The sequence below is a fragment of the Sceloporus undulatus genome, chromosome 1 (assembly GCF_019175285.1).
Source record: "Sceloporus undulatus isolate JIND9_A2432 ecotype Alabama chromosome 1, SceUnd_v1.1, whole genome shotgun sequence".
Lineage (NCBI taxonomy): Eukaryota > Metazoa > Chordata > Lepidosauria > Squamata > Phrynosomatidae > Sceloporus > Sceloporus undulatus.
The window spans coordinates 39,522,625-39,538,894 of NC_056522.1; the positions used below are offsets into that span (position 1 = coordinate 39,522,625).

General features: G+C 37.7%; 1 protein-coding gene across 6 annotated transcripts in view; it reads right to left on the reverse strand.

Annotated features, from left to right (window-relative positions):
- The window catches only part of GPATCH2 (G-patch domain containing 2), a 171,007-nt gene that overhangs the window by 41,360 nt on the left and 113,377 nt on the right, over positions 1 to 16,270 (reverse strand). For 2 of the 6 annotated variants that reach the window (XM_042478745.1, XM_042478784.1), the window contains exons 6-8: positions 8,877 to 8,944; positions 7,034 to 7,073; positions 4,322 to 4,392 (exon numbers count right to left, since the gene is read on the reverse strand). In XM_042478745.1, coding sequence (XP_042334679.1) covers positions 4,322 to 4,392; positions 7,034 to 7,073; positions 8,877 to 8,944 — 179 coding nt within the window. Of the gene's footprint in view, positions 1 to 4,321; positions 4,393 to 7,033; positions 7,074 to 7,739; positions 8,792 to 8,876; positions 8,945 to 16,270 lie in introns of those variants that run through there. The other 4 variants (XR_006104974.1, XM_042478776.1, XM_042478761.1 and 1 more) reach the window with 3 other exon arrangements.

Here is a 16,270-nt window from a genome sequence, read left to right on the forward strand (position 1 = left end):
GTGGGCTTCTGAAAAATGAATATGTACATAGGAAATTCATATTGATCTTACAATCCAACTTTATCCTTAGAGAATCTATGTTGGCTAGTAAAAACCATTTAAGACACCTATCAAGCTGTTATTAAATTAACATTCTACTATAATAATTATAATAAATAATAAAAATTTTATTTATATTTTCATGCCTGGATCGAGGCGGGAGTACAGCCTGGTATAAAAATACAAGTACAAGCACAACAATTAAATACATAAAGAATTAGCAATTAAAAACAAGGTACCAAACTATGATGATTAAAACACTGCATAAATTTTCTTACACACTGAGCACTATGAAAACTGCACTAGCACTTCACACTTTACATTTCTAGACCACTTTATAGTGAACTAACCACTTTTTAAACAGTTTAAAGTGTGTTAGCCAATTGCCTCCAACAAGCTCGGTACTCATTTTACTGACCTATGAAAGGATGGAAGTCTGAGTCAAACTGGAGCCCTGCAAATCGAACTCACAACTTTGTGGCTGCAGTACTGGCATTTAACCACTGCATCACCAGGGCTCCTGCACATGGTGTTTTTTTTGCATTCCTCCCTGACAATGTCTCAGGCTTCAGCCCAGAGTTCTTCTGGTCACTTAGGCTTAACAGTGCAAATCTCTCTTTTTTTAAACAAAATATTTAATTTTTCAGGGATGTTCTTCAGGATTTATTTCAGCATGATGGTTGGTTTAGTGTTGTTCTTTAGCTTTACTCTGTTTGATATCAGCAGTTCATAGCCTCTGCCACAATCTGGTCCTGTTTTTGTAGAGAGAAAGGAGTTTCTCCATTTGGTTCCAATTATGTAGCCTATTTGATTTCTATATTGGTCATCAGATGATGTCCATATATATAGTAACCTCTTGACTAGTTTGAAGAAAGTGTTTGTGATGAACTCAAAGACTTAGCTGTGTTCGTCTGGGGAATCAGTGTACTGAGGGATCTTGTAGCACCTAACTGAAAGAAAGAATAGTAGTATGAGCTTTTGTAGACTTCAGCAAACCTCCTTCAGATTCATCCAAGTAGATTGAAGTCTACGAAAGCTCATGCTACCAGCTTCTTTCTTTCAGTTAGCCTCAAAGATGCTACAAGATTACTTTGTGATGAACTGTTGGTCTCACAAAATTCAATCAGTTGGTCTCCTGCTTTGTTTTTTGATCCTAGGAGAAATTTTCCTACAGTCTATGATTCTGATCTGTTTCCTGCTTTTACGTACCAATCACCTATGATTAAAAAGATTTGTTTCGACGTGTGGTCAATTTTCTCCTGGACTTCAGCATAGAATTCTTCATTATTTCTTCTTCTTCTGTGACTGGAGTATAAACTTGGATTATGATTATATTGACATGTTTTCCTTGAACTGTAATTGACATGGCTTGGTTAGACTTTGCAGTATTTATTTATTTCTTGTATTCATACACTGCTCTTCAGAAATGGTCTCAGAGCTGCTTGCAAATTGGTAATTAGACTGTTCCCTGCCCTCAGGCTTCCATTCTAAAGATACGACATATAAGGAAAGGGGAATGGCAGTGGGGGAGAGGATTAAGTCCAGCAGAAACTGCTTCTTATTTTCTCTCTTTGAGGCCACAGCAGCGGCAGCTGGAATGGAGGGAAGGCATTTCGTCTGCCTCTGAGCTGGTCATAGTGGAGCTGTGCCTGTCTCTTATTCTTTTTATATATGTATTTTACCACTTTTGCTACATCTCTCCTCACTAAAAATGCCACCCTATTTCTTCTTAGAGTCTCACTTCCTGAGTAAAAAACAGTGTATGGCTCAAAATGTCCCATTCCTGCTCACTTTAGTGCACTTACTCCAATAACTGCAATGTTTATACATTCCATTTTTGTTTTACTATGTCTAACTCTCCCAATTCATGCTTCCCATGTTTCATTTTCCTTTAATATTTATTAAGTTTTAGACGTTTGTTTCACCTCTGAGCATGTCAACAATTGAACATCCTTTCCAACTTGAGTCCATTTGTGTTATTAGTCACAGCACTAATGGTAGTTGTCTTCTGCTGTGCTCTAGTAGCTTGTTGAGCATCTTCTGACCTAGAAGTGTCATCTTCTGTCACTATTTCTGGTTTCATTATGGATTGTGCTATCATGCTTTTCATGGTAAAAGACATTCAAAGGGGGTTTACTGTGCCTCCTTAGTGCAGTGCTAACAAGGACTGTCTCTGCAAGATCCTCTGGCATTGTAACTACCCCCAACTACTGCTTCCATGTAGTTGTTTGGAACATTTAGTCTAGTGCCTCAGCAAAAGCCTGTCTGACATGAGAGATCCTAACAGCCACCCTGCTACCAATGGCACAGCCTCTTGCTTCACAGAAACATGCAATTCCACCACCACAGAAAACTTGTGCCATCATGGGTGCCCAATTACTATTTCTCTATATTTTACTCCTTTTCTTTGGATTTTTTTTTAGCTCAGAAGGCTTGTAACTATTATGCATCTGAATGGACCCTTCTGTGGGCATGAAGAATAGAATTAGCTATAAATTCCTTGCTTTGATATCAAATAAAATATCAAAGTGTATTTCTAGAATGCTATAATGTGCTCAAATTGTGTACAAAGTTTACCTCTTCGGTGCTGCCATTATTTTCCACAAAAGGCACATTAAATGATTATAATTCTGGTAATTAACCAGTAAGTGTAATGTACAGTTTTTCTATTCCAATCTATTAACAGCTGCTCAAAAATTTTAGTAATTAATGGTTTCATTTATTTTTGGCAAACCTGTAACATGACAAATAATTTTCTATCTACTGCAAATTAGGGCCTCTTCCCAAACAACAGATGACATGGTGGGAAAAAGGGAGCAGGCATCACACTTGCACATCTTTCCCTCTTTAGAAGATCAAATAAAGAACAGCTGTAATTCTATTTGTCACATCTGTGTAACAAAATATAGTCATCTGTATCATATGAAGACAACAAGGAAGTTCTGTTCAGATGGAACAAGCTTCCCCACCAACCTGATAGGGAAAAGGCTTGCTACAGGAATAATGGATGATTTTGTTTTCACATTTCCCATTTGTGTCTTTCTGCTCCCCTATTTTTAATTACCTGTAGTTATTAATTGTTGTTAACAGCAATGTTTTTTAAAATCCCAGAAATATAAAAATATAATTTGGTTTAGATATCACCAAAATATTTCTGAGATCAATTAACTTAAATTTGCTCAAAGAAAATTAGGATTTAATTAAAAATAAAGCCTCTAACAATTTACAAGTTTAAATTGATCCTTTATTTTACTTCAAGCAGTCCCTTTTAACAATATTCATATTTTCCTGATAACGGATCTGATAGCCATAATATCTAGGTCTTTCTACCAGCCCCTTGAATTGCTTTCTACCAGCAATTCTAATGTCTAATACAATAAATTTAAAAGAATGAACTAAAAAAAGAAGGAAATGCACTTTGGAAACTTATGAAAAATGTGGTAAGCAGAGGACTTGCTATTTCATTTGGGGAAAAGTAAGGACTCATTTTAAACATGGATTATAATATTTATTACATAACACCTATCACAGTTCATAGAATCATAGAGTTGGAAGAGCCCACAAGGGCCATCCAGTCCAACCTCCTGCCATGCAGGAAATCCAAATCAAAGCATCCCCGACAGATGGCCATCCAGCCTCTGCTTAAAGACCTCCAAGGAAGGAGACTCCACTACACTTTGAGGGAGTTTGTTCCACTGTCGAACAGCCCTTACTGTCAGGAAGTTCCTCCTAATGTTGAGGTGGAATCTCTTTTCCTGTAACTTGCATCCATTGTTCCGGGGCCTGTTCTCTGGAGCAGCAGAAAATAAGCTTGCTCCTTCCTCAATATGACATCCCTTCAAATATTTAAACAGGGCTATCATATCAGTTATGGAAATCATATCAACACAAGGAAATCTAAGCAGTATAACAGCTCACATGCACACCTATGAAGAAACTGACAAGAATGTTCTTTATTCAGTGCATCAAAATATCCAGTATTTACTTTAGTTTGTATGTTCTATCCTAATGCTTCCAGTCATAAGATGGTTATGCTAACCATTTTCAGTGATATATGGACAACCCAGTTTATTGACACTTTCAGAACCTTCTTCAAATCTTTTCAAACCTCTGCCTCAGACCATTTGTTTAGCCCAAAATACAATTGAAGTCTCGATTAGTTAGACACAGATTTTTGATCTCTCTTCCAGCTTCTGTATTAGCACTTCAACTATTAGAAAAAACATATGCATGGGATTTAAATGTTGTTTAAAATATCACCTTTATTATATATTAAGCTCACCTGCTTGCTGTTTTCACTGAACTGTTTTTCTTGTGTCCTCTCTCTGATCGGTTGTCTCGTAGGAGCTGAAGCTACATAAAACATTGAGAAGTCATACAGATATAAACTAAGCCAATGTTTCTATTTGCAGAAATAAGTAACTATTGCCATGCTTTTGTACTATTCTTCTTCAAAGGGTGCAACATTCCTGAAATATTTTATGTGTAATATTTCTGCTGAGTTCTAAAACAACAAAAGCTCAACTTTAATGTTATTTCCTCATTTCCCCATGACTGTACTCCTGCAGCTTCCCCTATGGTAAAGGATCCATATAGGAATAGCATCGTGGAGAAATGATACTAGAAATGATACCGCACAGAAAAGGGGCTGGTAACTGCAGTTGGTCCTGGGTTCAGTTTCCTGCTCGTGGACATTCCTGGGACTACACAGACCATAAAAAATGTTACAAAACAAATAGAAATGTAGAAGTGGATGGACATTTTTTTTAAAGTCTGGCTTTAATTTTTTTTTAAATCTTCTGTAGTAAAGTGTGAAGCTGTCACTGATTTAATGTTTTATTTTTTATTTATTCATTACCAATAAAAATAAAACTGCTCTTCATCTTTGTGGATAGCAGTATAGAATATAAAGAGGATTAAAGGGAGTATCCACTATAATAAAAACACTCTACACATTATTACTCTGAGAACAGCGACAAGCAGCAAACACAACAAAAACAGACAAAAAAATTATTAAGATTTCTGGGCAAACAAAAGGTTTTTAGCAGGCACTGAGGCAATTGCTATGTTGGCAGTAGCCAAACCTTCATGGGGAAAGTATTCATAGTCTGGACACCACAAATGAAGCAACTCTCTCTCTTGTTGACAAATTAAGTGCCTGCAGCACCTGGAGAAGAGCCTCTTCCTATCATCTTACATCACTGACATACCTATCTGAATCTGTTTCCAATAGTTTTGCAATAACTATGCTGCACTCTCCAGCCAGATATTAGAGGAGGACTACTTAACACCTGAATTTAATAGTTTTTAAATATTGAATAAGAATGACAAAAACATTCTCAACTCCATCCCACCCTGCTGAAATACTAATCCAAACACAGAAAAATCCAAATATAGAAGCCATGTTAGCAGGAGCAGTAACAACAACACCCTTGTTAGCAAAGACCACATTCCTAACTCACACAATGTTGCAGACTTATTAATGAAGACGATATGTTAGTATTCTTCGAATGGTCTCTGCCAGGGGATGAGGAGTGCTGCTGCTGAATGTGAAGGCTCTGGTAGAGGGAAGGGTCCTCAGATAGGAGGAAAGCAACTGCCACCAGCAGTGCGGCCAGAAATCTCCAAAAGAGGATTCCATAGAAAGGACGGAGCTGGCTTGGGCTCTGCTGTATCCAAAGCAGCTTTGAAAACAATTATATGAACTACTGTATAAACAGTAAAACTAATCTTAAAGAGGCACTCAAAGATAATTTCTCTGAGAATAAATTTGAACAGAATTCATCAGTCAGACAAGGTGATTTAATCCTGTTCAAAGGTGATGTGAATATTCTATCAAATAATCTTTTAAAAAACTTTTCATAAATGGGTGCTATGCAGTTGAGTGTTGCCAGGTTTGGAAGATGAACTATCTGTATGATTTGTTTCATGTTGGGCTGACAACCGAGAAGACAGCCTACATCAGGCAGATGGAAGCTTAGCACCCTAGACAGTTGCCTGCCCCTCAACCCAACTCAGTGCACCTGTACAATGAGGAATGTCCAATATCATAGATACTAAAATGCTTGGCAGAAGCTTTATTTTTGTTTTATGTCCCTCGTTTTATAACTCCAGTAACTCAGTTGACTGAACACATCTATACGTACCAAGTCAACTGAAAAAGGATCAATCAAGTTATTATATAACACAATTTCTTTATCAATGATCTTGGAATACTTGCTAATTAATTGTAAACGGCATCAGCCTTGTAATTTACCACTTGTCTGCTCTCAATTTGGTGGAAAGGGCATTATAAATAAATGTTGTTGTTATTGTTTTTATTATTACTTCAGAAACTAAAAATATTTAGAAGAATGAGTCTTAACCTGAAATAGAGCTGTCTTTTGTTGGGACGTAATGAGTTAAGGTACCCAAGATGCTGAGCTGCTGAGAAGGAAAATGGGTCCTTTTCTCCAGACAACTCCACCCCATTACTGTTTCCAGCTAGTGATTTTAAGAACTAGTATTTATGAATTGGTGCCCATGTTTATTTTTTCCCTCTTCTCTCAGCATCTACCAACCCTTCCCCCCCTTTTTTACCATGTCTTTTAGATTATATATCTGTGGATAGAAACTGTCTATTTCACTGGTAGGATGCAGGCCTATCTGATATTCCTTTCTGATGAATCGAGTGAGTTTCCCAGCTGGAAATACTCACATTTCTTGTAATCACTAAACACATCATTTCTGAGTACATCACTGTAATTATTTTTTCAAATTCCAAGGAAGGTTCACCGCATACTGTTAACTGTTCTTGCCTGAGAATCCATTGCCATGCCCACAATGGTTTCATATTGGCTATCTGTTATCCAATATTTTCAGTAGCTTTCAGAAAAATGAAAAAGATAGTTTGATTCTTATTTCACAAACTGGTGCTCTTGTTGCTCCAGACAAGTGACAGTTAAATTCTTTTAAATATTTGAAATAAACTGTTCTTGATCAAAGTAGTTCTTACCTGGCTATGTTCCTTCCTAGCCCCAGGGCTAAACCAATGGCTATGGGAAGGGAAAAAGAAAGGTTTAGTAACATAGCTAACTGAAGCACGAGCTGTCATATGACTAGCCTGTGCGTGCTCTCGGGTATTTTATTGTCCACCAGAACGATGTAGCCTTTGGCTATGATTTATTTAAATGGGATATTTTACAGAAGTCTCAAGGTCTGCAGCAGTTTTCACAGGAAGGTATCTCATTCCACAGAAGTCTACTGCTAAGGTAAGTGAACATATACTAAATCATTTTGAAAGAGTTTAAAGATTCTGAAGATGTACATCCATCATTTTGATAATATTTTCACTGTGTTTGTGCTCCTAAAATGAAACATTATGATTATGGCATAATGTAAATGTTGATAATGAAAATGCTGAAAGTGGAACATGTTTATTCATTATTAGGGGTTTAGCTGTAAAGATTGTGCTCTGCTGCACACACCTACACAGCTATATGCAATTTACATGGCAATCCTATGGATGTTTACTAGAATTAAGGCCAATGGCGTGTACTGCAGGCATGTTGTGGAGCCCTGGTGGCACAATGGTTAAATGCCTGTACTGCAGCCACTCACTCACAAACCACAAGGTTGTGAGTTCAATACCAGCCAGGGGCTCAGGGTCAACTCAGCCTGGCATCTTTCCGAGGACACTAAAATGAGTACCCAGCTTACACATTGTAAACCACTTACGGAGTGCTTAAGGTCACTGATAAGTGGTATAGAAATGTACTTGCTATTGCAATATTGCATGTTAGCACAGGATAGCAACATTTGTATCTGTGAAATGCAGTCCAATGTGACATTATGGATACTTTTTCATACAAAACTCAAGAGAACAAAGATAATAATATTATGGTTCATAATTTGTGAATGGTTTTGCCTGTTACATCACTGGCCAATTTCAGCTGGCTTTTATTATCTACCAGGTTTTTATCATGTACCAATCAGGATCATGCTTCTTCAGGATGCCTCACATGCTTACTGCAACAGCTAATGTCAACAAAGCCTTCAGCAGGTAAAAGGGAAAATCATAGCTTTATGAAGAGAAATGTAGAAGCAATAGGCATTAAACACATACTGGTATCATTTTTAGGTTTTTAATGCCATCATCACTGCTAATTCAATTACAAATGCTAGGCTTTTTGCATTAACACCATCCCCGCTTTTGAACAATCAGTTAAAAATCAATGTACATTTAAGTTTTTATGTAAATGTTACACCATGTATTACATTTTGATTTCCTTCAGACTTCAGTTCTTAAAATCCTTTATGGCCAAGCAGGTATATGTATTCACCACCTTAGGATAACATTTCATGCATCCGATGAAAAGGACTGTAGCCTATGAAAGCTTATTCTGTTGTAAATTTGTAAAGTCTTTAAAGTTTCAAGAGACCTTTGGGTTAAATTTTGCAAACCAGCTCATGCATTTCTCTGTTTAGCCTACACTAAATGCAAAGCAAAGGATTCAGAAAACAAGGCCAGACAAAAGCAAGGTGAGGGCTCATGCAGCTGCTTCTTCTTTTTCTTTGCTATACTTCTGGTTTTATGACTGTGGGTTGCTCCTCTGCAGCATCCAGAGAACCCAAAAGACGTAGTGCGATAAAACAACTGTAAACTGAGCACAGTTTCAGGGTTAATTTACAAATGTCTTTTCAGACAAAAGCATTGAGAAGGACTGCACATGCTCTAGGTACATGCTCCAAACTGTCTTGATGGACTGGACCACTATAGAAAAAAATCAAGATGTAATTAAAACAGGGACAAAGTTAAAGTAAGCAGAAGAAATAATAACCCTGACATGGATACTTACTCATGGTGATGAGACTCCTGGGACAAATGCACAGCTTTCTTGTTACTGCATGAGCCTGGAGTAGTAATCTAAATGAAGCATAAATAAATTTTGTAAGTTGCATACAGGAATTTAGGTGGACGTGGCAGTTACTGCATACAAACTATGTATATCTGAACAATAAAACCATTTAATAAGTTGTATACTATGAAGACACTGTTGTTATCCATGTAAGCATGTGTATGTATTTCTGTAAATATAAACAACTACAATAATAGTTTTCATCATTTGATGCAGATACTGTACTGAATTGAGACTGCAACAAAGAAATGACTAAAATGTCATTTTGCATTCTAGGCAACCTCTGAGCATTTGGGTGTTCTGAAGAAGCAACAGTCCATTCTCTGCTGATTCCACCAGACTATTCCTTTTCTGTATCATTCTCCTGGAACCACCTTCATTGGTGGTATATACTCTCACCCCATCAGCCTTCAGCAAGTGCTTATGCATGTGGAAGTGAACAAATTCTTGAGAATCTTATGAATGTAGTTGACAATCCAAAGGAATTCTGAGTACCATGTTGACAAAATTATCAATGAATGATAATATTCTTCATGCTTCTAGCAAGGAGAATCATATAATAGCAATACAACGAGAGAACAGCAGGCTGCAGTATGCTTCTAGTCCTTCCTACTACCACATTGTTTGGTCAAGATCATACACCAGATGAAGGACAGCAGTTATCACTCAGTGGTTTCTACAAATATACTGCTTTATATACAACCAGTAAGTAATCTTCCATAACAACCAAATTATGTTAGAATAACCCAGATGTAAAAGCAAGTATGCATGTGAAAAACAAATCCTGTGGCTAGGGAGACAAAGGTAAAATTATACATACAATCTAGTATCTTCTAACTGTAACATGGAAATGGCTACTAATATTAACATCCTTTAAGATAATGAACAGAAGATCAACAAGGTATCCAAAAAGTTTTCCACATGGGACAAAAGGCCTGTATTCCCACATCAGCCTGACATTGTCCATTTCAGACAATGCAGGCCAACCCCCCCAAGGCCAGGATCAGATTAGATCATGGTAGACTGGACACAGATCCAGTCCAATCCCAGGGTAAACAGCCTTTACCCTGGGGTCAACCTTGTCAGGAAAAAGCCACATGGGATATATAGTCACAAGAAATATAATATGTATATGAATGTATTTGAAAGTAACATGACACAGCAAAAGTTATTGAATTGTCACACAGGTGTTGTAAGTAATGTAATTAGAAGGTCCTGAAAGCCAAGGACATATGAGGCAATGACAAAGTGAAAAGATACAAATTGATATCACCTGAGAGTCATTGAGTGGACAGTAATGTATGATGCAATGTGAGGTCTAGATTGAGCCAAGTATGGTATGTCAATCATAATGTATGTACACGCCCAGGAGGTGGCAACTGTATAATGAATAGAGAGACAAATGTCTATATAAGCTATAATGTATGGCAATACTTTTTGTGGGTATTGAGGAGTATAGTAGTGTGGGTATTGAGGAGTATAGTAGTTTTGTGAGTAGTGAATTGTTTTGTGCATAGTGTATATAGTAGAATAAAAGTAGATCTTTTTAAGAAGACTACTGTGTTGACTGGTGTCTTGAGAGCTGAACAAGAACCAGCAGACTCCAGAGAAGATTGGAAGATATCTTCAGCCAATACTCAGAGCTACTGGTCAAACTGGTTGTTCTTCCGCTGACCAGGGTGGTGAGAGTGAAAGCCAGGAGAAGAGCTGCAACTCCCATCATCCCTAACAAACCTGACCCTTGTTTGCCAAAGATTTTCCAGGAAACTCCATGGCAAGCCCCGGCTGTTTACACGGACCCCCATGCTCCTTACATTGTTGTGTCATCGCTGGTCTCCAATCTTTCCAGTGCATGAGATCAGATGGAGATACTACAGTATATCCCCTAAAATACCATCACCAGCACTGTAAGGGTTAAAAAGTTCACATGCTCTAGTGGACAGGTAGATAACCCAGCATCCTTCTGATCACTGAACATGGGTAAGGCTTGTGGAAGCCATAGTTCAAAACATTTGGATAGAACCTGATTGCCTAACTTTGGTTCAATGTGGAGGCCTGTAACACTGAGCACAGGCACGCACATATAATGCAGTGGTGTGCTTCTACTATGTATGTCATAAATCACTGTTATTTCATTTCATTTGTATACTGCCATTTTCCCAAAGTGAAATCCAAGTCAGCTACCAGAAAAAGTCATTAAAAGAAACCAGAACAATACAATTAATTAAGACAATTAAAATCATCACATAAAATAATATAAAATGATTTAAAAAGCCATACAAAGTTTAAAAAGAACGATAAAACATTCCATACTTTCTGAAATATTTCTGTATACAATTTCAATAGTTCATAGAATCATAGAGTTGGAAGAGACCACAGGGGCCATCCAGTCCAACCATTGCTATACAGGAAGACACCATCAAAGCACCCCAGACAGATGGCCACCCAGCCTCAGTTTGAAAACCTCCAGTTAAGTAGGTGAAAAAATGCAGGATTTTTTTTTACAGTATGAAAAAGAAGACAAACACTTATTTTAATATTTGACTTACATCTTGGGGGGGGGAACCTCCCTGGGAGGAGTTTACATGGTTTGAAATTCTAATGATTTTGTAAATAAAAATGCAACTTGTACTGATTACAACATTAAGAACACGATAGTTACTTTAACAATGGAGGCAAACATTTGGCTCAACTCTTGAGTTGCATCCTGCATTAATCTCAAAATGAGGTTTTCATGCTATTCCAGTGGGTATCCCTGGAATACAGTAATCCATTTTCTACACTGTGACTATAAGAAAAGCCGACTGTGACTATGTCATGCTTTGTTAGAGGTTCATGATCACATTATCTCATGGTGGACCTGACACTTTTATTCAGTTTACAGTATGTTCTGTGTACAGGCAACTTATTTCCTTTGCCAGGGCTGCTGACAACCTTTTCCACACTATATTAATCTTGTTTACTGACTTTATCTTGGTACAAATATCAGAAAACTGAACTTTTTATCTCAGGGAGAAAATAAACAACATGTTGACAGAAGCAGAAGCTATTTTCTGGACTAAAATTGGTTGTTTACCTCCAGCCATACTTATGGAAAAATGTTTTTAAGTCCCCATCTTGCACAAAATACATAATCCATAATTTAATAAATGTGGACATTCCATGGAAAGTCACTGAGATACATTGGATTGGATAAGGAATATATGAATACGAAACAAAATATAATTTGTAGGTAATTTACACATAAATAAGAATGTTTTATCTAGTGCACAATTCACTAGAGCTCAGATTTCTTCAACATAACCAATCAGAGGCTTTTCATGGTCATAATGTGCTGCTGTAACCCATGTGCTAGCATACTGATGAAGGATGTCAGTGATGAAGGTGTGAATACCTAAGGGATGTAGAAGACCACGTTGTATACATCCCTGTTGCATATCCATATGTATAATCATTCTCTGAAGCACAGGACTTGAAGGGTGTTGGTACAATGGACCCAAATATGTGTGACTAAAAAACAGGACTCTGCATAAAAAATGGGAGAGTAGAAGGGCAAGGAAGTCATTGGAAGTCTTTAAATAGAGGCTGGATGGCCATCCATCAGGGATTATTTGATTGAGAGTTCCTGCATGGCAGGGGGTTGAACTGGATAGCCAGTTGTGGTCTCTTCCAACTGTACAATTCTATGAAGGTTTATGGAGTTTTGGTGATTTGTTTGTTAAACAGACGGCACTATTCTGACACAAAGTTAAAATGTATCCAGGGATAGCCATGTTGGCCATATAACAAAGTACAGCCTCATTCAAAATTCACAAAATAGTGAAATCTTTATTGGACCAACCAAAATGCAAATTATATATGCCGCAAGCTTTTGAATCTCCACTGGTTACTTCATCAGGCAAAGGTGTTAAAATGATACAAGAGGGGAAAAATCATTTTAATGGTGTTAGTCATAGCTTTGCATTTGGTCAAGATGTTGCAGTTGTAGTCCTCTGTTCAGATGGTATGGAAGGGTACTAATGCAGGTGGGCCCCTTCTTCTTCTGGCCCTGTGGGTACTGGGAGATAAACTTTAAATTCTATTTGCAAGATAAAAGGCTATTGCTTTTGAGATCCAGTTTGTCTTGAATCCTTTGTGTGGCCACAAATCCCTTTGTTAGGAAGCAAACGCTGAATTTCTCAGGAAGTCTCCATGTTATCGCATCAGGAAAACTTGACGTGTTGTTAAGGTAAAACATGCCAATGCAGTCCCAATTTAGTTTTAAAGTTTAAATGCGTCAGATATCTCTGAGATCATATCAATATATTGAAATTACCTTGAGAATAAAATTATACTACATTAACTATTCATATACAAAGGTCAGCATTCTGGTCAGAATCATCATCATCATCATCATCATCATCATCATCATCATCATCATCATCAATCATCATCCTCCTTGTTTATTTATTTCGGCCTGTTACAGACAGCCAAAATAAAGCTGCTTCGAGTCACAGTGGAGGTATGGTGTTATGATGCATGAGTCCTAAGAGTCCAGAAGCCACACCAAAGCCACGCTCCAGTCCTTAGGTCTGGAGCGTGGCTTTGGTGCGACGTTCTGGACTCTTAGGACTCATGCATCATTGAAACACCATACCTCCACTGTGACTCGAAGCAGCTTTATTTTGGCTGTCTGTAACAGGCCATAGTGTCATAAATTTGCCTGGCACTTTACAGGCATCATCAAAACAGAATATAACCTGCCAATGGCGTACAATCTAAAAGTCATAAAATATAAACTATACAAGATGATTATTATTATTATTATTATTATTATTATTATGCTTTATTTTTATAGTGCTGTAGATTTGCACAGTGCTGTACATACAAACAATAGATAAGAGTAAACCTGCCCATTGCATACAATCTAAGAAATAATAGCATAATACATATAAATTATACATAACAATACAGGAAATAGTTCAATAAAACAGGCAACAAATTAAAAACGTCAAATAGCAAACAATAGTCACGCAATGCCTGGGAATGCTTCTCTGAACAGGATGGTTTGCAACTCAGTTTTGAAATTGGTTAAAGAAGTGAAGATAGTATGCGTGGGGGAAGGAGGTTCCTAGAGTGAGGGGCAGCAAGTGAAAAGGGATGAATCAGGGATGGAGCAAAGAAAATCCTGGGTTGAGACAGCAGACCTTGACTACCAGCCTGAGGGGGAAGGTGAGGAGAAAGAAGGTTAGATAAATACGGAGGGGCCAGCCCATGGAGGGCTTTAAAAGTTAACAACAGGAGCTTATACTGAATACGGAAAGGGAGGGGAAGCCAGTGAAGGAACAACAACAAAGGAGAGATATGGTCGGAGTGGTGGGCGGATGTAATAATGCATGCAGCTGAATACTGGACAGAAATTAAATGATGGAGGTAAGAAAGAGGAAGCCCAGCCAGAAGGATGTTACAGAAATCAAGTCGTGATTAGTCGTAAAAACAACTAATACATATAATCATATATAACATTATAAAACAATATTAAAATACAGTTCCAAATGCTTTGGAGAACAAGAAAGTCTTTAATTCGGATTTAAAACTAGCAAGAGAAGAGATAGTCCGCAGATGTTCAGGAAGGTAGTTCCAGTACGGTGCAGCTAGTGAAAAAGAATTAAGCCAAGCCAAGGAAGAAGAAGCCCTTGGCTGGGCATGAAGACCTGGGCTCCTGGACTGCAAATCTCAAACAGGATGGTAAGATGAAATAAGGATTGACAGATAAGGGGAAGCTAGGTTGTGTAAAACTTTAAACATTAAGAGAAGAAGCTTGTGCCAAACCCTAAAAGAAATGGATAGCCAGTTAAGAGATGCCAGAAGAGGGGTGACATGATCAAAGCAATGAGCTAAAAAGCTAATCTTAGCAGCAGAATCTTGAATGGAAAACAGAGGACCAAGTTGGGACAATGGGAGTGTCAAAAGAAGAATTCAGTAGGGAGATAACTAGGGCATGAACTAAGGTCTTAGCAGAAGAAGCCAATAGAAAAGGTCTAATTTTAGCAATATTATAAAGAAAAAATCAGCACGACCTGACTACAGCCTGCATCTGAGGAGCAAAATAAAAAAATAAAAATAAAAATAAAGTCAAGGCTATATGCTTCCTTTACAGGATGAATGGGAACAATATTGACCATGATAGAAAATGTATATTGTAAAGTAGGTTTTGGAGGAAAGATGAGTAGTTCTGTCTTAGCCATGTTAAGTTTTAGATGCTGATGAAGCATCCATGATGAGATAGCTGAGAGACATGATGTAACATGTTATTCAATAGCCAAAGAAAATTCTGGAGTAGAAAAATATAACTGCATCCTACATCTTAATGATCTGGTCCATTTGTTGTTCTACAATCTGTCCACTTGTGTGAGAAGGACTCAGAGGTGGTAGCCATGGGAGTGGCTTAGACCATTGCCTTTCCTCTAGCATGAGTGATTTCCAAGCCAATGTTCCTAAACTGCTTTGAGCTTTGATGATCCTCAACTGCCCTTGGAAACCAGGCATTTTGAAACTGGTCAGTCGGAGTCCCCAGCTACCTTATGTGGCAGATGCTGTCAGCGTTATCTTTCTCTCTTCATTGCTGTTTCTGTAGCCTTTCACATCTTGCCACTGCTGCTGTTGCAGACTTTCCTTGCAATGATGGAGGAATTCAACAAGATTCCAGCCCAATGTTAGTTAAAAAGATATGTGTTCAACTGGTAGTAGTGGGAAAAAATGCAAGAAATTTTTGAGAGAATGTTGTTAAAACATTAATGTTTCAATGTTTTTTATTAGTTTTAACTATGCTGTTTTTAACTTATGTTTTAATGTTGGTAATACAGTGGACCCTTGCCTTATGTGGGGGATCCGTTCTGGACGCCCCCGCATAAGGCGAATTCCACCTATGCTGGAGCCCCATTCACTTAAATGGGGCTCGTGCGTGTGCCCCATTCATCTGAATGGGATGCGCTGCCCCTTGCGCCCTGCGCAGCTTGAGTGCATAAGCTCAAAGGCGCTTATAGCGTGCCCGTGCATAACGCGGGCGCACTGTATTTAATTATCTTTTAACTTTTGTAATCAGTGTTTTAGTTCTGTCTTTTTAAATTATTGTAACCCGCTTTGAATCTCATTGTGGGAGAAAGGTGGGATATAAATCATGGAAATAAACGAATATAAATAAATATAATTTTCCATTAAAACATATCCAATGATTTGAAAAATGCATGTAGCAGATTTATTTCAATTTCAACTATTCATCTAACATCTGGAAGAAGGCAAAATGAAAAACAAATGTTTGGAATGCCAAAGAAACATTTCTAAAAGATGGCACT